The sequence below is a fragment of the Orbicella faveolata genome, unplaced genomic scaffold (genome assembly GCF_042242905.1).
Source record: "Orbicella faveolata isolate gen_17 unplaced genomic scaffold, um_ofav_v1 contig_1, whole genome shotgun sequence".
In the NCBI taxonomy this organism is placed as follows: domain Eukaryota; kingdom Metazoa; phylum Cnidaria; class Anthozoa; order Scleractinia; family Merulinidae; genus Orbicella; species Orbicella faveolata.
The window spans coordinates 12,023,320-12,045,095 of NW_028301536.1; the positions used below are offsets into that span (position 1 = coordinate 12,023,320).

Sequence of the window (21,776 nt, forward strand, 5' to 3'; positions counted from 1 at the left end):
CACTAACGCTTAGTGATATAGGTGCCTTCGATTCGTTGGGCCAACATTAACAGACGGAGTTGAAAATAATAATTCCTGTCCAAAACCTGTCCCTCTTCCTTTTAGGCCCTTTGATAAGGGGTGAAGAAAGGACGTTTTCCTTAATGTGGTGTGAGTCAGTACAAGAGAAAATCAATCCAAATATACCAACTTGGTCTTCTTCGATCTAGTCTTGGCTGTGACTGCTACTGACCTGGTCACATTATGTAGAATAAAAAGAAACAGATCTACGTAGTTTATTTCAGCGTATACACCGTAGGTAGAAAATGGCGAACCTCAGTGAAACACGGCATCGTGATGTGTGTCGTGGCTAACTTGTTCCCATTACACAAATGCGTGACGAAACTTATTGTGGACGGCAAGCAACCAAAGCCAGTCACTGGCAAACCAAAGAGAACTCAACTGAACTGCATGTCAATGCAGAGTATCTGATGGTTTCTGTGTTCCTATATTACAGCTACAAAACTACACTCAGCTACATAAACAGACACACCTACAGTGACAAATGTTCGACAGAATAGAGTATTATAAGGTGACTGTTAGTACCAGGAGTAATTGCTGGGACGCTATAAGAATTACTCTGTGATGATTTTGTTTTCTGTTCAAATGGCAAGATGACAACACACCTGGTCCATATATAAGCCGGTTATCGCTAAACTTACAGGATTAAAATTTAACCCACGTCATCAATTCCTTTTACGTGAGAAGCAACTTCCACTGCTAAGTTTAAGTTACAGTTTGAAAGTAAAGCTAGGGCAAAAACTTACGGAACAAAAAATCGTCAATAAGTGATACAACTGAAATGTTCATTGACATAAATCTTGGATTGTTGAAAGCCGATTAAACCCGTCCCTGAATTCTACAGATGGCATTATCTACCGGTTTGTTGCAAAGACGGTGACCCAAGTATGCGATATTTTCGTGATAGGTAGTTACTTTTTGTGTTCAAGAATGCGATTACTTACGATTTTGTTCTAGTGAGCCGTGGTTGGCGTAATTGTCTGCTCGCAAAACGTTTCTTGGACTATCTTTTCACATAAAAGAAGAGATATAGAAGGGGAATACCAACAGAAGAAAACAAATTCACTAAAAAAATCCAAGCAGAAAGGTACTTTTTAGAGGACAGCACGGTGGCATTTTTGAGCGATTTCAATGTCGTAGTTAAAGTGTTTTAATTCATTTTTATGGTGTCGAGGGAGGGCCTACTGAGAACTAAAACTGAGTACACAAATAGTGAGTTGTCGCGGCGTAATAAACATTTTCGTTTCTCTTTAAATCAAGATGCTTCCTTCAACATTCACTCATTGAGAAACCGAGGAAAAAAACCTAACTAGATATTCCCACAGACCGGGGCTAGTCATTAACTGTAGTCTGTTTCATACGCAACAGTAAAAATAAAAAAAAAATAAATGAGTATCCCACGTGGCGTAAGTTTAAATCATAGCCAAGTCATCAATGAGCGATCGCGTGAGATTCACGTAAGCCTGGACAGCTATGTAACATATACCAAGTAAACATGTTTAACTGCTATACGTGCAGGTAACTGAAGAATCCCTGGCCGTACATTGGAATACAGTGTAATATTAATATGAAGTGTTACAAAGCATAATTTACTTCATGATTCTAAGATTCTAATTACATGAGTCTGTAATTGAAAACAGCGAATAATTTAAAGACATCAGCCCAGACTTGACGCAAATTTACAAAAAACACGTTTTTCACACCATTTCACCTTCATTCAGTTTCTTCTTGACTTATTTTTTTTAAAAATAAATGATTTTCAATGCTTTTCACACTTTTTCACCTTTATCCAGTTTAATTCTTCTTGACTTAATTTTTAATGAAATCGATGATTTTCAATAAAGTACTGAATAGTTTTCGATTTTGAATTGTTCGGTGCTCATCTATTTTAAACAAGCTATTTTGTAAAGAAAATCACTCTTGAAAAGCATTGGAGAGTCATTTCAGTTCCCGTCTGAGGTAAACGTTGATAACTCTCCTAAGGCAAGTTTTAGCACGTCACTGTTCTTCACATTACGTCACAAATTTGTTTTCAGGAGAACAGGGAAATGTCCTGTCGTCATGTCTCTAATTTCCATGAATTCCCGGATGCGTTCCGTTGTATACCGAGCAATATCAGTTCCACATTCAATAAGCAGTATAGCACATTTATAATGAGCTTTCTTAAGTGCGGAATGAATCGGTGGAAAACCATCTTGGTCGACGATATTAACCAAGGCGCCGTATTGAATGAGGGTGTGAATGCTTTCCAGGTCTCCAGCAGCGGCTGCTTTGTGTAACAATGAGCGACCACTGGGACTTAACTGATTCACATCTATTCTCTCCTTTTCAATGACTTCCTTGACTTCCGCCGCTGAATTCTCACCAATTGCACTCAGAAGCATGGCTGAAGGTGAGAAGGAAATTTTTCGACCCCGCTGCTTCCTGTTGAAAGTTTGTTCCTCGAGTTTTTCCAAGGAAATACGTTCGTTGTTATTAACATCGCTCTCACTCTTTTCCTCGAAAGGAGTTTTTGAGTCCAGTGTTCCAAAAAAGTGCTTTCGAAGTCTTAAGATGACCCTTACGAGCATCGGGACAGTTTTGTTTTCTTTCTTTTGAAGGCAGCCACCAAAAATGTCCATGTCCCCCTGCTCTTCGTCCAGGTAATATTTTACTTGCGGCTTTTTATAGAGAGATGCTGATTCCTTGCGTGCATTCAACACATATGTAGAAATGGCTTTCAGTTCCTCTCTAAAGTCTTCAGCTGTAGGAATTCCGGTCTGACATTCACATTGATACTGGCACTCGCAAGCACGGTCACTCGTAGAGAGATCACTAGTATCTACACTTGAAGTTGGCGATGAAACTCTTATTTGCCCAGTTGTGTATTCACGCCGAAGAATATCCCCCATGAGCTGTTCGTGAAGAGATGGAGCGCGAGCAGGGCGTGGTAGGGGTGACAGCCTGAAGCTGCGAACATAGGGTTCACTGTCAGACGATGGCTCGTTATCTCTGAAGTATGACGAAGTTGAGGAGGGGCGGGAGTTTCTTTCCAAAGCTGAATGTTCATAATCGGGAATGACAAACTGCTTTCTCTCATTATAATCCTGACGAGACAGCGAGTCTTTGCGAATTTTCCATGGGTAGATACCACCATTATTAGAGCTGATGCTTGTGAGAGAAGAATAAGAGCTCTCTGATCCGGACACCTCGGGCGCTGCATCGTGATTAGTGGTAATAACATTCCCTGAAGGCGTTTGGCTTACCAAGTCCGGATTTGGTGTGGAGTCAAAGAACACATCATCACTCAACGCTGACATCAACGTCTCCGAAAACCCGCTTTCAGTTAAGACGTCTGCCTCAAAGGGAAACTTCGAGTGTGTGTTATCATGTGGAATTCTTTTCTCCAGATGATTCTCGAATTCATCTTCTCTCGAATGGAAGTGAAACTTCGAGTGTGTGTTATCATTTGGAACTCTTTTTTCCGGATGATTCTCGAATGCATCTTCTCTGGAATGATGCGTGTGTGGTCCTCGCTTTGGTGCGTGAAGATTTCGCATAATTTGATGATAACTAGGGTGTACCGGATGGCTTTTTGACCGCGTGGTGCGGGTGGCGACCCTGTCATTGCTATCAGTGCTAATTGCTTTGTAATCATTGTTGTAGCCAACAATGCCAAAGAATTGATCATTAAACTGTGAAATATGCCCATCAGCCTCCTGGTACTGTGGTTTTGTTTTGTCAACTCGGAATAGTACTGCCTTTACAGCTTCGCCGTTGTTGTTTACATCTGCTGGGACGTTTTGAATGTGTTGTCCGCTCTCATTGCCGTCTGTGTAACCAGTGCCATTGTTTGTTAAAAGACTCTTAGCGTCAAATCGTTTACGAGTATAATAGGCGTGCTCGTATCTTTGTTCTTCTGGAACGTGATTCATTTGCATTTCAATAAGCTTGTTACTCGCAACAGCGTCACAGTTCATCGTTTCGTTCTGTTTTAATCCATGGTTTCCGTTCTGGTATTGCTCCACTTGCCGTGTAAAATAAACAACGTTTTCGTACTTTCCATTCTTCACGAGTAGTGGATAATCTGCCATTGCTTGCTGTCTGTCTGGTTCCGTGTTTGTCGAAGATGATTGTTCAAACGCATCACTGAGATTTGCATTTAATTTGGCTGGATTCCTTTCATAATAGAATGCTTCTCGTTCTCCTAAAGTGTCAACAAAATCGTAGTTAGTGTGATCGCCCTCAAGTGGCTCCGAATCAACATAGATCACGTTGTAAGATGGTTCACCGGCTTTTTCTGTGTAATAAGCGCTGATGTCAGGTTTAAAATCACTTGAGCTCTGTTTGTATTCCATGTATTTCTCGTTGTCACAGTGCATTGACTCTGAAGAGTGATTGTAAATTTGATCAAATGTTGCCCCATCAGAAGAATGCGTTGATTGAGTTGTTGATTGTTTGAACAAAGACCTCAATTGCTCATCCACTGCCCCCTGCTCCTTGATTTCGTCAGCTGCGAAATGACTTTGAAATCTTTCAGAATGATGTCGAGCAATGGGTTTAAACGAGTTAACGCCACTAGAGCTGATGCCTTGAGAAGGCTCTTTAGCCGTTGCTATGCCAATAGTAAGGCCATATTTGCGGCTTAAAGGCAGCTTATAATCTTTGCATTCTGTAGACACCATTTTCTCTTCTTGATCGTATTCAATGTCGATAGCACCTCCAACTTCCCGTTTCCCTTCAAACGGATCATAGGCATTGGAATGTGATCCTCTTGAATTAAGTAAACAATCTTCCGAAGGAATTATCTCGGAGACACGTTCATTCCTCTGAGTACACATTTGCTTTTCGCTTGTACCAAAGCTGCTTTGGCTCGGTAGCGGTATCACTTCATTCGCAAACGATTTTAGCGAATTGGTAACACTTGGAATGCTTAAATCTCGCTGATTAGCATTGATCTTATTCTCTGTGGCGCCGTCGTTATCGCCGATAAATGCGTCTTCACAGGTAATATATTTACGCGCAGTATCATCCATTTCTGACCATATGAAAGTTTGTTTTTCTGTTGTAAATGAATAAGAGTCATTGTCTTTGTAGCTGCCGACGGGAATAATGAGATAAGAAGTGCTGCGTTCGAGCTCGTGTTCTGAATCTTTAGAGATCGCACTATCAAGGCGCGAACTGTTGTGTTCATCGTCGCTGGAAATAGGTTCTGAACAACTCGAACCGGAGACGTGCCTTCTCCCACATTTCTTGATTGCCGTTACAGATGCCGCAGACGAGCCGTCTTCTGGTAGCAAATTGGCTGCCAAGTCTTCTTGAATTGCCAAACTGGTTTCAAGCTTCCTTTCTAATGCCTCGATTTTCCAGGAAAGAAAATGCAACTCGTCGAGGATTTTTTCATCACTAGCCATAAGAAATTCACAGTCCAACACAGTTCTTTCCTTGCTTTAAATTGTATTAATTTTCTGGAATCAAGTCATCGTCTAAAATGACTTTAACCCGGACACGTGTGAACAGCCATTCTGATACAACATGAACAAGTGTGGCTTTCTTGAGGACATATACTTTTCCAAAACACGATATCGTTTCCTGACACTGTGACCAAATCGTCAAAGACGCGGGCGATGATCCTCGTGGGACACATGCAAGCCCTCCCGTTGTGTCAACCACATTGTCATGCGCGTTGATGCAAAATGTATGTACTTGGTAATCGATTGTGACGGAATAACACTACTGTGAAATATGACCGACAGCTGTGAATGTAGCTCGAGGAAATTGCTATTGCTTAATCCTTCAAACGCTATTTGTCGAGGCACGTACGAAGAACTTTATCGATTATCGATGTTAGTCATGTTAGAGAGGTCTGCAAATGTATTCCGTGTCCATCAGCACCTATTTGTGAAATGTCCTGTACTTTGTTTTGGTGGCATTACGTCACACGTCACTGCTTCGCTACACTCATTACAACTCATTTTAGGCCTATTCTGGTAATGGTTAATACCTGCACGTAAATAAGAATACCGAAATCATAATGTATTTTATTTAAGACTTCTTTAGCCATTAAAGCTGTCTTGATTCCCTAGCGATGGCAAGCACGCCGTGAAGCCTGCATGGAGAAAAACATACTGAACCCAAATTATTATAGGCCCCGTCCACACCACGCTGGAAGTATATTTGAAAACGAAGGTTTCACCCTGAGAACGCATCAAATGTTTTCCGCCCACACAACCGTGGAGGAATCTAAAAACGCAACAATCACCGGTCATTTTAGATTTGTGATTAAGGAAAACAAGGCCAGGGAAATCGTTTTCAAAACGTTTTCCGTCCAAATAAAAATGCAAAGCCGACGTCCTCAAAGTCCTCCTGCTCATGGAAAGCTCCATTTTCGTGACGGATTTAGTATGGCCGGTAGGCCAAACCCTGGAATTAAAGCTGCGTTCTCAAATTTCTCCGGCGTAGCAGTGTGGACGCTGCCGTTTGCAATCCGGCCATCTGATGAAAGTTTCCAAATCTGCGCGGTTCTCTTGTTTTCTGTCATTCCCCGTGTTTCGAGCCTTTTGTTCCCTAGGAAACTAGAGGTAATATTCTACATCGCAGAAATGACCTGCCGTAAGATTAATTGTAGTTATTCGTCTTGTTTTAATTTGCAGCTTAAGATCATCTTTTGCGATACGACACTAATCCTTTCCATGCATATTTAAGAGATATTTTAATCACGCAAGAAATAAAATGGAATGAACACCTTAGAACCAGGAAATTTTGTTGAAACGCTGATCAACCAAGCCGTAGCTTGACTAAACCTTGAGTCACTTAGAGTCTGTTGGAAGTCGTTGAAATTTCGAGCACGTGCCCTTTCACGGTCTTGCATGTGAAAGCTGAAACACCTCACGGAACCTTTGAGCCATGAGTGCCAAGTTGCCGACCACAATGACAAAGGTCCATTAATCTTGCTAAACTCTTGTCACTCGCCATGATGCGATTAATCAAACTCGTTAAGAATTCATGCCAAAATAAGTACGGTCCTGATGCCTTGTGCTGTCCCAAAATGGCGTGATCTTTTCGTCAAAGGAGATTTAAAAACCTGAAACGAAACTGATTTAACTTAAAATTGTGCCCTTAAACAGCTGAAGCAAAAGCTGAAAATAACACCAGACGAAACTAGGGCCGAAAAAGGTAATCGTTCGACCCTGCCCGAAACGGTGCATGGGAGCCAAGTGTATATTTGGCCTTAGAAAGATTATGTACTTTGTTCGAATATTGTTGGAATAACATGCGTAGAAATTTGTTTAATTACTAGCCAATGTTTCGAGACGAAATACGGGGGCGCATGTTATCTGAAAAAAACATGGATAAGTAGTCGCAACACAAAGTCTTGTTATCTAGGCTCAACAACTGGCGGGAAAATTACGAGGAACACAAGGTAATACGCGCTCAGATTTTAAACAGATGCCCTGACAGAGAAGTAATAATCTAAAAGTGCATGTGTTTCCTTTTTTTAATCCCTTCATAAACCTACGAGATCGGAGGTGCGCGTGGTGAGTACTCCGTCGCTCTCTCAGTGAGTCGGCGAACTTAATTTTTGCGGCTGACCAAACCACTCTTCCGAAATTTTAAGCTACTAGATCGAAGCCTTTAGTCGAAGTGAATGCGCGTCGTTGTTGTTGTTGATTGTTTTTGAGCGTCTTTTTTCGCATCAGGCTGCAACTTTAAGAAGTCAAACCCCCATAACTTTAGTGAGACCGAATAGGGTATCAGGTTTTTGCCGTTTTTAATCTTCAGTTCACAGTCAAACCAGTTTCAATTAAGTTAGTACAATTGCTCAGTTAATTCCTTGCAACTTATGGCTTCTTCGTTTTATGGGATAGCTTTAGGGGAACGTCCTGGAGGAGGCGCGCGCGGGGAAAACTACGCGCTTCGTACGTTTTTCCACGCCGTGAGACCGTTAAAACTCGCAGCAATCGGACGGTTCCTAAGCAACAGAGCACTCGTTATCGTGCATGTTATTCCTGCTGGCCGGGACGAAAAAAAGAATATAGCAAGACAAGAGAATATGATCTCAATCTCTCGAGCAAGAGTATGAAAGACCAGGTGTTTTTTTTTTTGAGTATCTGAAATTCGCAATTATAATTTCACCTTGTTTTGGGCTCTGAGAAGGTTAGCTCAAAGTAGAAACCTATCGGTGAAGATTACGACAAAAGATAGTTAAAAAGGAAGGAGGTAGTAAAATACCCAGTCGCGCCGTGAGACATATTCCTTGCTTTCAAAATTAAACAATTACTCGTTTATGAATGTGGCTTAGAGGTTAATTGCTCGAAATTTCAGTTTGTAGCTGTGAATCGAAATACCAAATAGGAACAAAACTCCGTGTGTAAAAAAACGGAATTCCAGTTCTTTCAAACTCCCAACAGCATTGTCGTGACAACATGACAGGCTACTCAAGGTCATACTTCCCCAGCGTATTTCCATTTTACTCTCACTCTGTCGCTGTTTAATACGAAGAAGACAAGTTTAGCTGCTCTCACGGGAACGTAGAATACAGTCAGCTACCAGGTTTAGCTAGTTTTAATCCGCCAACGAATAGCTTTAATTGCTACTTTTATCTATCCCGCGCACCTTCCTTCTTTTTAAGAAAGTACAACAGTCTGTAATCGATACACAGTGACAGAGGGTCCACAATAGGGTTCTCAGATCCCGTTTTCCCGCCCATTTTTTGCTGTTAATCCCGCCATCCCGCCCTTTTTTGCCTAGAAATCCCAATCCCGCCACTTTTCAAAGACGTTTCTGCGTTAATTATTAATTTGTTAAAGTAGTACTTAATTTAATTATTAACTCAGAAACTTTTTAAAACTAGATATCGCACAAAAGATCACAAAAGAATGCTATGGCTAGCAGAAAAGTAAGCACAAATGATTATAACATTTCTTTCTGTAAACGGTTTACTGTTTTGTTTTCTTTTGTCCACGTATCAGTGAAAGGAAAAGATTGTTCGTTTCCATATTCAAGAGATGGCCCGTAAACACAATTGACAGTTTCTTCCAAAGTTTTCAGCATCTTCACTTTCCTTGAAATCTGGCCTCAGAACTTTTCTTTCCTAATGAAGGCATTCCTGCTCGCAGATCTTTTTCGTAATATATGGTGACGCAATTCGTAATGTTACATACTTCCTTTAGTAAATCACTGTCATCACCATCCGAAAGACTAGAAAAACTAGAAAGGATCGGGAGGCCAAGATTGCAGACGCAAGCGTCGAAAATGTCGGAAATGGACAGATGTCATTGATGTCAGAGGTCAACACAAATGATTGCAATATGACTCAAACACCTCATAGAGTCGCATGAACAGATTCTAACGTACTCAAGCGATAATGGATACGTTTGACAGAACATGACAGGGTACAGAGCCGTTGCTATTCATTATTTGAAACCTGACACAGTTTTCCGCAAAAAAGATTCGTGTCTGCCAGCATGTAGTTTTTGCGCTGGCCAACAACAATTTATGTGGTCACGTAAGAATTGAAATCCCGTATCACGCTCTGTTCCATTTGCGAATCCCACATCCCAACCCTATAAAAACACGAAATCCCACTCCCGCTCGTAATTGTGAATCCCGCTTCCCGCCCCTGTTTTCAGCTCAAATCCCAAATATCACGGCGAAAAAAAGCCAAATCCCGCATCCCGCCAAACCTATTGGGGACCCTCAATGACAGTCCACTGAAAAAGTTAACACACATTTCCACAGGGAACTGTACAATTCATTTCTGTCATCAGCGCACGATAGGCATGACAAAAAAACATATCTAACCCTGCACAAACAGAAATTACGATTTAGTATCTCCCTCTTCCTTGAAACAGAATTTTCCGACCTCCATTTGCATTACTTTTTTTTATTATATCAAGAGGCCTACCGAGGTTAAATTAAATGCATGGCAGCTGAATCATTTAGCTGTGGGACTTTTTGAATATCATTTCTATCTAATTAAAATATCTGTAAAAGAGAAATATTGTATTAAAGAAAACTTGTGAAATCGATGTCATAATTTTCTCTACTCTGAGAGATTACATGTATGTCATGACGAGAATATTTTTTTTCTCAAAACAAAACAACCGAGGTAAAAGGTGGCTTCTTCGCTCACTGTTTATTCAGAAAAAAATGACGGACATGGAATAAATTTATTGAAGAGTAAACAAACCTACAGGTTAAGGAACAACCGTTTGTTTGACTAAATTTTTATTATTTTCAATAATACAGAAAACTCGATTATTTTCTTTGTGAGGGTAAATTACTTTCAAAATTCGCTCTCTGTCGTCTCTGAAATACTGAGACCAGAAAACCATACTACGAAGCCTTGGTTTTATTTCTCATTGATTTCAAACGCGCGTTCACGCCATTTCAACCTGATATTGGACAATATGGCCTTTCAACCAGCCGGATGGTCATGCTTGAGGAGATCTTAGTCCTTCAGACATTGACTTCAAAAGAGCGATAACAACTCTTTGATAAAACCAAAGCATCTTCGTACTCCTGCACGCATTGTTGCGTGTATTCCTCTACGCTTGCTCCTGACTCGATTAAAAGCACAATACACTCGAATTGGCGCATCGAAATCGCTAAATTGATAGCGGAGCGATTTGTGGAGTCTCTTAGGTTAATGTCAGCCGCATGAGACAGTAAAACGCGCACACAATCAACTGCTCCGCGCTGTACAGCGCGATGAAGCGGAGGAAGTCCACGAGCGTTTTTACACAAATTCACATCGATCCTGTGGGTTCTGATTATTTCGATCAGTTCTTTAGACGCGTTTTCTTCGATAGCTGAAAATAAGAGAACATCGGCGGGAAAAGAGATCTTTTTAACTGTGGAGCCCTGTTCACGCTTTGTGACTCGATAACCATTACAAGCTAATTGCTTTTGTCTACATTTCAAAATACACTTGTAAAATTTCTTAGGAGTCGATGTCCATTCTCTAACCATTTCCTTCTTTTCTTTGGAGAAGATTTCAAGTCTGTGCTTAGCTTTAAAGCTTGTTAGTTTATCGATGTCGTTGAGCCATTTCTCTGAAGTTGGACACATATCACTCAAGTTGTCCACACGTCCGCTGGCTGTATTTTGTTCAGCATCTGTGTGTGACCCAAGAAGCGAAACTTTAGAATCGTCTGCATTTGAACTATGCACCTTGTGCTTGAAATTGGGCGAATTATCGCTTTTACGTCGAAAGCACAGTTTTTCGCTCTCAACAACAGGCATATTCAAGGGTAAGGTAATGCTTTGCGCTCCTTTGGTTCTGTGTGCTGGAAGTGACGTGTATTCGATCCCTTCTTCTAAATAGTCCGACTGCCGAATCGCTTCGGCATCGAAATCCTTCAGCTGGTATTTCAAAGTCGATAGATATGGCGGCATGATTCCCTTTTTGTCGCTTTGGCTTTCTTCTTGATTCACGTCTTCCTCTGGCAAAGTGTTCGTTGTCTTGTTATGAATAGAAGGTTCTAATGTTATTGTTCTGAATCTGCCTTTGAGAAGTGGCATTCCAATATTGCTTGTCTTCCCCACGAGTTCTCCTTCATTGTTGACGATCTTCAAATTGTAATAAATATAACCAGAAACACATTATTCAAATATAGTTCCAAATAGCCCTGGCCTATCAATCGTTCTTTTACTTCTGCTCGCTGTAATATCCTCCTGCAGTGACGCCTGGTTCGAAACTACTATCCGGCGAAAGCCTCTCGATGTTTAAAATCTACATATCGAGTTTCAAGATTGTCGAGATTGTACACGAATGAATTTCCTGTTGGCTAATGCCATGATGTCACGTCAGCTTGCTATGAATTTACGTTTTTGCCACGTTTGGTCTAAAATCCAAGGCGACTGTGCTAACATCACGAAAAAGTTCACGAGCCACGAGTGGCAAAATCCATATTGCACCTTAATGACAATCCCCTGGGGGAAGCTGTCATCTTATAATTAACATAAATGACGGTGAAAACAAATTGATTGTTTTATTAGGTACATACATAGCCTTATGCACGTTCCGTATATGCGCCAATACACAGGAAATATTACTTTCTAACGAAGGCCCAGCGCTGTTTAGTTTCGACGCATTTACTGCATGGTTGAAGCGTGAAGCGTATATCAAACACGATTTGCTGCGGGTTGCATCGTGACAACTCGTTTCCCATGTACAATCAAGGGACAGCTGAACGCCATGAGCGTGTTGGACGGTGCGAGTCTCTAAACCAATCAAGTACTCACTGTAATTGTCAAAGGATTGGGTGATAATCACGCAAGACATGCAGGCTTCACATCCCTCTGACGAAAATTTCAAACATTCATGATTATGTGGTGAAACTTGGCTTTCTGAGTTAATACTTGATATCGAGATCGATGCAAATTAATCCCAAAGTGTTAATGACTTGCCAAGTCAAATTATATTACTGCCAAAAGATGCGTCAGCCGGAGGCGTGACAAGAGGTCGAGATTCCACGCGTGGGCAGGCCTTAGCAAGTCACGCGCCCGCGCGCGCTTTTCGTCAACAGAGATAACGAGAAAGTTAGCTAAGGGTTTTCGAGGCCTCTTTTCCGACTATTGCCAGCGTAAACACGTAATACACATAGTCCAGGACTTCGACAAGTTAAAATAGTCAGGGAAAAACAGATTTCTCGATACTTTAAACTGACCAAAACTGTGGTGAATAATCAATTTATTTCAAATATTCACGGTTAAGTATACAAATGTTATTGATTGTTGTTCTACTGACTTCACGCTAGTGATGGCGGTAGATTCGATTTCGTGCGTCTTTTAATAAACTTGCCTCTAGCTACTCGCGGTTCCGGTCAACACAAACCGCTTTGCGTAAAGTGAGGTCACACAGACTATTGTCACGTATTCTTGAATCGAGTAGACATGCTCCATGATAGCAATGACAGTGCAGAGGGGCATTTTTGGGTCGGAACGACATCAGCTAGCCAGCTAGGCCTGTTCTGTTAACGGAGATAGAAAGAGTATCTGATAGACCAACCGAGCTCATAACAAATTTAACTACATTCTTCCCAAAAGTTTTTATGGGAGTGTGCGGAGATCGAAGTTTCTTGAAAACGTTAGACAATTCAAACCAACAAATGTGATTTTCGACACCCAATTTCAGACCTGATCCAAAAATTAACGTTCTATTTCAGGCCTCTAAAATCAGTATGTCACTAAAAATCACTGCAGTTTACAGGATACGTTTCAATTTACGTAAAAACATTCCCGACAACACTTCCATTTCTAGGCCAGAGTGTAAGTCATTCTCTATTTCAGACCAAAACGGGTCAAAAATCATACTCCGAAGCGCCGCATATACCTGTATAGCTTATATAAGGTAGTACCCCTCACCCCCATCGGGTGCATCCTAATCAAATGGCATGCATTTTTCCATTCATTGCCATTTTAATCAATCAGGGAGAGAGACAGAGAGACAGAGAGAGAGAGAGAGAGAGAGAGAGGATGGATCTCACACCATCAACCGTGGTTAACTGCCTGACGCTCAGCGAATCAACACACTTAACAATATATGTGCATAAAAGAGGCATATTTGACCCAGCTGTAAAAATACTTTGTCGCTTAGCAACATGCTAATCAAGAAAAATCACCAACAGCAGCTTGAAGATCTCAGATGTTCCTTGATTCAGTGAGTTCGAATCTGAATATAACAAGGAGGGCCTGAAGGAATTTAGGAATCCGAGAGTCGAGGCCGAAATTGCAGGGCTTCTGCAACTGGACTCCAACTGGACTGTGCTCCGCAGCCAAAATATATTCCGACTATTTCATTATACATTAGAAAAGCTGTGACAAATGCGGCATATAGCTACTAGCCGGTGTCGAGAAGTTAAAGTGTAGTGCAGTGTATGAAGAATTCCAATAATTAAGATAGTGGTAGTGACAACATTACGCAGTATCATCGTTATTATTAACAGCTGATTGTAAACGTCTTGTCGTAGACTTTGCGTCGTTGATTCACAACAGAGTTTTATCAAGCTGGAACAAGAAAGAAAAATTCCGGATTAAGTTATAGAGAAATTATCCCACAAAAGAACCATTATTTTTAAATAGATGCGGTGAAACAAGGAAGCTATTTATATCTTTCATATCATCTTCTGCCTGTGCTACATGTACACAATAAACCAGGTTGGTAACAAAGTTTCTTTCAATATGCACGTTTTTAAGAGAAACGTTCTTCTGCTTTGTATCGATTACAGTCCATACAGGGTATTCTGCACCTAAACGACGTATTCGTTTCCTTTAAGTGGTTCCGCTGAATTTAGGAACCTCCCGGCGCCTACTCCGGTTACAACGAAAGGAAATCTATTCTACTGCTAACTGGATGATTTAAAGTAGGCGTTTTGTTGTCAGTGTTGCCCAATGAAAAGGACTAAGAAAAATATTTCTAGGGGATTATTAACTAAGGGCAATAACGTCATCTCGAGGGTTGCGCGCTAAGCTCGGGGTTCACGTTGTACCTTTGCTACGGTTGAAAGCAGTATAGTTTACCTACCTTCACAACCGTAAATTTCCAGCTTAGTGCAGATAAATTTGTACCAGTGAGTGACGCACAGCTTTATGTATCTTGCTTCGATTGCCTGAGGCAGAAACTCCCTGCTTATATCCGCCTGTGTTTTGTAGCCATGAAATATCTAAAGTTTAAAAAAGCGGACAAGAAAAGTAATATCAATATTATAAAATCATACTGCATATAACGTTCGCGCCAGGAATGCCTTGACGGTTCAAACCTGAACAGCGATCCTCTCTTTTTGAACCTCTATTTACCAATTACTGGGACACGTCTCTAAGCTAAGATGGCAGTTATTGATTATTCATACACTCAGGTAAACTGTGGTTAAGTCCTTGCAAGTTGCAAACGATCTAATAAGCGGTTTTATAATACTTCCAAACGTCGAACACTCATTATGTCGACCATGTGACTGATTTTAAGATGACAGCATGCGTAGTGCATGTATTTATAAAATAACTGAGCTAGTACACGCGTTCTCATTGGTCGATAGGTTTGTTTAGATGAGAGTATGTGAACACGGTTGTGTCGTTTTGGATTCGACCGTATTTTTACTCGGGCTTCCGTAGGGCAGCCCGAGTTATAAAATGTTAGCGTTTTGGTCGCCAAAATAGGGGTCATGGTCCCAGGCGTTCCATACGTAGACCATGGAAACTGGGAACGAGAAACGCGACATTGCTCGCGTGACAGAACGCGGTGTTTTGCAAAGAAATTTTTGGTGAGAATCGCGCCATATACGTTCATCTCGCATACAAAGATGTCGATCGTTTTCGGAAAGGGTCGGTCCACGAATTATATTGCTTGAAAGCCAGCCAGGTAAGCAAAGGTCAAGCTCGAAACGTTCTCGTGAGATAACAGTTGAGCCGATCGCGGTATGAGTTCAAACTACGAAAACACTGACAAAAAATAGGCAGTCAGTGACTGCATGTGACTACTGCTGTTATTATTTAGAACACTGCAGTAAAACAAATCATGTTGCAATAAAACGAGGTAAATACGAAAACGTTTTTGGACTGGTAGCTCATTAAAAACGTGCGACTTGTTCCTTGCACCGCGCAGTATATGTCGATCTCCAAATTTGTAAAGATAAGACTTTCGGTAACTTGAATTAAATATCTTACCTCCAAGTTAGTTGGCTTTCTAGTAGGGTGCAGAAAAAAAAAATAACGTGCGATTTTGGAGGCAAACTGTGCGGGAAAAATTAAAACTGTGCGGGATTATTGACGAACCAATGTTAACGTTCTTGTCAAGTCCTAAGGAAAATCTGCATTGACGATAGTTTAGCCAGATTTATTTCACTAGTAGTTCAAATATATTTAGCAGTCTTAGCAATCGCTAATTCTTGTGGAAAACTGTGTCTGACTGCTAAAGAAAATCATGTTGCGTGACATGAACTAGACGAGCATGAAACCAAACTAAATAGCAAAACAGAATGCTGCATCTTCCCTTATAAATGAGTTCCTTTTTAAAAATACTCCTGCCTTGATTCAATAAAAATATGTAGCTCAAATATTTTTTCATAAACTGCGTTAAGGGGCGCAAATTCTCGGAAGTTATCCGCAAAAAATACAACTTGAAAGTTTATGCAAATTTTAAGTGCAATGCAATTTGCGCCGTGTCCTAGGACTGTTGTTTTCGCGAAGGAGTTTGTTTAATCGCTCTCCAAAGGAGATGAGACTCTTGAAAAGGGTTTAAGATCGCAACACGGCAAAGATGTTCAGCTGCACAATCCACTCGGATCGCCACGACCAGTAAACGAACTTCGAACAATTTCTGCTAGCATGTACAATGTAATCGCCATAAGTGGTAAAAAGACCTGGAAAATTCTTTGCAAACAAGTTCTCCACAAATGCGTAGACAGCTGTAATTGATTCTTGAACCAAAATGGTTTAAACTCACAACTTGCGATTGAATTAGGAGGATACTCAACGAAGCAACTTGAATAGTAAATATGTAAGCAGAACTCTTGTGCTAAAATATCCTGATTCTTTAATTTGTTTTTATTGTGTCCAATACGCGTTTTCGTAAAGTATGATTTGATACTGCAGTACGAAGCCCGAGTAAACGCTCTTAGATCGTCTAGTTGAGAATTATTTTATAAAAGTAATGGAACACTTTTTCCGTTCTTACATAGCCGGCCTCATCTAAACACTCGGGGGGTTGGGAGAATTCTCGAAAGTTATGCAAACCCTCGCCCCCCGACTACGTCTCAGGTTTGCTCAACTGTCTCGAATTTTCCCAACCTTCTTCATGTTTAGATGAGGCTATGTAAACACGGAAAAAGTGCTCTATTGCTTCAGTAGCGGATCCAGACCTTGAGCTCAGGGGGGGGGGGGGGGGGATTTGCGGAATTTTTTTTCTTTCTTTTTTTTTTTTTTTTGCTTGCCCTGCCGGCTTTTCTTCCTTCTGCGATTTTTTTTTTACCAAAAATAAGGGGGCCCCTCCCCTAGATCCGCCACTGTGCTTAAATATAGAAGGGAGGATTCAGAAAAAAATACATAAATTGCCAGTTCCAGAACGGGTCATATCCCGGCTTAACATTAGTTTCATGCGTACATGTCCTAACTGTAAAGAAATTGACTTCTTTATTCTTTTTCTGAATCCTCCTTTCTACATAGACATGTACTTCGCTGTCTACATGGTCGACAAAGCGAGTGTTCACTGACATATGACATTGTAAAATCAACTTAACAACCGGTTATGAGATCGTCTGCAGCTTGCAAGAACTTAACCACAGCTTACCAGTAGGAATAATTAATGACTAGTGCTGCCTTAGCCACTGAGAGCACAAAAGGAAGATTTTTCAAACTGATGAATATCGTTGGTGAGAAAAAAGAAAATCCCCAGCCCCACCCCTGTCAGACGAATCCTTGCCTTTCGCTGTCCTTCATATGTGTAGTCCTTCCAGTTAGAGCCATCGTCACTGTACTGAATATAATATTCCTTTAAACGAGAATCTCTTTCCACATAAGCATTTCCTTGAGTTGCAATTGCTGTAATAGTCTTTCGTTGACCCAAATCGATCTGTAGGTAATAATAATGGGAATAAAAGATTACAGCTTTTGAAAAGGTTACTTGCTGGTTCTGGTTGTAGAAAAACCGTCTGACATGTTCTAGCTAATCATAGCATGAATATTGTTTACTTAGCAAACCAAGAACGGGTTTGTTACCATCTTGACAGGTAACAAAGCCATATCGACCAATCCTGTTTGGATGCGTGACTTCAATTTTCTGTGCTGGGTCACAGCTGACTCAATTGCATGTTGAACATGTCGTTGCACATGATTGTTACGTTAACTCCGTGGTTCACGGTGAGTCGAGCAAGTCAGTACAATCGTTAAAATCCTTTTAGACTGCTGATGAGCTCCCTATTTTCAGTAAAATAGTAGTTAACGTCATATATCAGAATATATTTGCACTTCCCCTGTTTTCATTCGGGTTTATTACTGACTGGCTAAACAAAACAGTCCACAAAGGTGACAGAAACATCAATGTTGAACGAATCAACCGTGAACCTCTAGTCTCGCGGCAATGGTATGGTATGTTTGACTCTTAACGTCAACGCAAATGTCAACAATGCAATAGAGAGAATAACTAGAAAGTAAACACCTTGAAACCTTTGAGATTAATAAAGGCAACGTGGCCAGGAAGTTCTTTTGATTTCATCATATCTTTCAGTTGGTGCTTACATTACGATTCTGTAAGGTCAGCGAATTTGACTATGCATAAACTGAAGGATGAGAAAATACGAATGGGGTTATACCTGTACAAACTGGTTAAGGTTGTGATAATCAGCGCACCACATGTCTTTGTTGTAATATCCCAGGCGCACCCTCTCCTTAGTTCGACCTCCTTGAGATGAGACAGCTATGGATGAATCCGGGATTTGAAAATTTTCCAGCCCTAGCGGTTCCAAACAAGCTGCAAAACAAAAAAATAAAATAGAATTAAATCAAACCCCACCCTTGGATATTTATTTTACTTCAACAAGGGCCAATCAAAGACACTTACGAAATATCGCAATTACTGAAAATTGCAAGAGTTTAGGCACCTCCCTTCACTTGATTTGTTAGACCCATGTATGGCTTTCGTTGCCGCGACGGTGATTTGAAAGGGGGTTAAAAGCAACAGACATAGACGACGAATATTAAAAAAGCACTGATTCATACTGATTTCTAGTGTCAGTTTAGTGTTGTATTTACGTGCAGTAAAGACGAAGTTTAATAAAACCCAAAGTTTGTTCCATGACCACTGATGCAATAGTAAGAGAGTTCTAAAACGATGAGGTACAAAATCAAGAAATTGACATCTAAGAGGTACATGTTACCACATTTTTATGTCACCTTGACAACCATAAAGCTCCATTCTTAGGCAGATATGGTTGGACCATTCCTTAACAACGACACGTACAAATCGGGCGTGTACTGTGTTAACAAGTTTGTGTCTCTTATTCCCAGTGAACTCCTAAAGAGAAAATTGAGTAATGACTTAATTGTAAGGTACAAATATGTAGGATTTATGTTAGAGTTAATTCATGAATTTCGTCAAAACGTTGTCAAAGTAGCTCAAAGTAGATCCACAGAGTACTCAAGTTGACAATGTTATGACCAAATACACTGTCAATAACAGGACATACGCATGAAATACTCACGTCAATTTGTTTTTTACGATAACAAATTGGCATGTCAAATTGTCCTCTCTGGCTCGTTGCGTCAACATCGCATAAATTATAAATTCATGATGCGTCTATCCGCTTATTGGCAATGAAAATTAGGCAATGAAAGCGCGAGAATTTCTGCAGTTATCGTACAAAAGAAAGTTGTCTCTCACAGCAATGCGGTAGACAGCGGAGGTGGAAGATTGCTATAATAGGTATTGGTAACAGGACTCAGAGGAATCCAATTCGGAATGTAATAAATAACTGTTACAGAATTGGACAACACAAACTGAATCATAACGGTAAAAAATCGAGGAGCAAAATAAGGCAAACTCGAACCTTGCTCACGATTTGTCATCTATATTTGTTTCAAAGTGTGCTGGGAAAAAGTAATTTCTAAGGATTTAAGGATACTAATGAAGAAGGAGTAATCAGTTATAATCAAGAAGCAACCAAGTAACGCTCGCGCGGCATGAGAATTTTTGTCGATGGAGACCTTGCTGTTGGATACCTAAGCTGAGCAGACTCAATTTTACGAACAAAAGGGAATGCTATGAACCAGTCAGATTCAAGAAGTTTTTGTCACAGTTATGTACGAGCGTCTTTCAAAAGAGACGCCCTCTCTTGCCTCCTAGCCACTTTGGAATAAACGTCTCTTGGTATAACATAGTTTAAAAAACTTTGGAGATGTCCTAAGTCTGCCCTCCAAGGAACACGATATCCAGGAACGTAAACATTCAGAAACACGTCTACAAGACAATTAATTTAGACTGTTTTGGTTGGTTATAACATGTTTCAAATATTGAGAAAACTTGTCTTGCAAATAACAGCACTGCCTATCAGTATAAGCACTTAGTGCATTTATGAAGGAACAGCAGTTTTTCTACCCTCTTTATGTCATCAAAACTAGAATTAAACGTCCACTCGATAAAAAGCATTGACCTAGTAGCCTTCAGACTCGCTCTAAAGGAATTTTAACCATTGGAGATCTTATGATTTTTGTTGACTTAACTATTAACCTTAACTCCACTGCCGTCAGAGTACTCTGACCAAGTCAACCCATTCTCACTGTAATCAACTACAAACTTGGTAACCCAGGCCTTTCCCATCGGTTCGGCCGGTGAAGTCTTAAGCTTTCCCTGTACGGCAATCTGTGAAATGATGTGAACTCGTCTGAGCTGCACTTGGATAAACTCATCCGGGACATTGTCACGTGCGCACCACGCGCCTTTCCCGTGATGTCGATTATAACGAGCGTTCCATGGTACATAGCCTTCACCAAGATAACTGGAAGCATTTATAGACGCGTCTGTGATCTTCGAATTTTCCATCCCCAAGTCGTCATTGCAGCCTAAACAAATCCAAAGAACGTTAAATATGTTATTCTCTGTTTTGGCTTTCAGTGGTGTTTCTCTAATTAAGCGGCCACTTTCTCTGCTAAAACACGAACTATATGCGATCAAAATATTTTAAAACCAGTCCATGAAACTGCGAGCCGAAAGGCAATAGGCCTAGGTTTTCCAAGATTCCAACGATGGCAGCATTTCCCGGCCAAAACTGTTACTGGACCTCACAACCCTAAAATCCCCAGAGAAATACCAACCAAATAATGCCCACATCAGAATTATCGAGAGCATGCAAATAATTAAGCACGACTTTTCTCGCAGAATGTTGACACGTGACTGAAATATCCTCAAAACTAATGTGGGAGCAGAACAGTCCTTGATATTTTAAAATAAAATTTTGTATTGAAAATAAAATTACGCCACTGTTAAAGATACGCCATGTCAAGGATTGAGACCGACAAAAGTTTGACTTCCTGCTGACTATCATGTTGAGAGACTGGCGCAAATGCCTGTTCAGTCCTCACCATCTCTTAGCACTTATCACACTGTGACTGAAGTCCGCGGATCCACGTGAACCACTGACAGTTGTCCTACGTTTAAAGATAAGCTTCACCAAAGATAAGCTTTATCCTAATCTGATTAACTGACATAAGCTATATGAAAAATCTAGGAAGTGACCAAGTAATGCTAGTACAGCAACATATTTTAACATCAAGTTGAGCTCACCTTTATAACCGAATACCTGTACTCTGAGGCAGATTGCACTGTGCCAGTCTTTTACAACAATCTTCAGCAAACGAGCATTAACTTCATATAAGAACTTGTTCTTGAATACACTTGAGCAGTCTGTATTTGCTGCAAGTTCAACTATCTTATTCCCTGGGTTTCCAAACGATTGTGTGTAGGTAAACCAGGCAGCCCCGTCCACGCTGTATTCTAACCTGTATTTCGAGACGCATTCGTTGTTGCTATGGTGACCTTGGGTGGCAATCCCAGTGAGCATCATTGTCTCTCCAAAATCGAGCTGCAAGCTTTCGTCTCTGGTCTCTCGACTTGCGCACCATGAACCTGTGTGGCTTAACAGCTGCGCCTTTTCAGGTTCGTGTGACGGTCTACTGCTCGAGGCTGATGACGAAACAACTGGTAGGATGTCATTTCCGATGCCATGTGACTCTGAACAGGCTGTAAA

The 21,776-nt window shown here is 40.8% G+C and overlaps 3 protein-coding genes across 3 annotated transcripts in view; all 3 read right to left on the reverse strand.

The window, feature by feature from the left end:
• Positions 1 to 1,536: 1,536 nt before the first annotated feature.
• LOC110039796 (uncharacterized) lies at positions 1,537 to 6,069 on the reverse strand. The gene has a single exon (XM_020744941.2). It carries the CDS (start codon positions 5,451 to 5,453, stop codon positions 2,079 to 2,081), a length of 3,375 nt encoding a protein of 1,124 aa, XP_020600600.2. The 5' UTR covers positions 5,454 to 6,069; the 3' UTR covers positions 1,537 to 2,078.
• A 3,840-nt stretch (positions 6,070 to 9,909) lies between these two features.
• On the reverse strand, positions 9,910 to 11,996 carry LOC110039805 (uncharacterized). The gene has a single exon (XM_020744949.2). It carries the CDS (start codon positions 11,563 to 11,565, stop codon positions 10,501 to 10,503), a length of 1,065 nt encoding a protein of 354 aa, XP_020600608.2. The 5' UTR covers positions 11,566 to 11,996; the 3' UTR covers positions 9,910 to 10,500.
• Positions 11,997 to 12,719: 723 nt separating this feature from the next.
• LOC110039790 (uncharacterized) overlaps positions 12,720 to 21,776 on the reverse strand; it is a 29,355-nt gene continuing 20,298 nt past the window's right edge. Inside the window, exons 28-34 of the mRNA XM_089289397.1 lie at positions 21,314 to 21,769; positions 20,261 to 20,592; positions 18,928 to 19,048; positions 18,348 to 18,505; positions 17,459 to 17,608; positions 14,570 to 14,708; positions 12,720 to 14,052 (exon numbers count right to left, since the gene is read on the reverse strand). Of these exons, the coding sequence (XP_089145523.1) occupies positions 14,048 to 14,052; positions 14,570 to 14,708; positions 17,459 to 17,608; positions 18,348 to 18,505; positions 18,928 to 19,048; positions 20,261 to 20,592; positions 21,314 to 21,769 (1,361 nt within the window). The 3' untranslated portion in view covers positions 12,720 to 14,047. The remainder of the gene's footprint in view (positions 14,053 to 14,569; positions 14,709 to 17,458; positions 17,609 to 18,347; positions 18,506 to 18,927; positions 19,049 to 20,260; positions 20,593 to 21,313; positions 21,770 to 21,776) is intronic.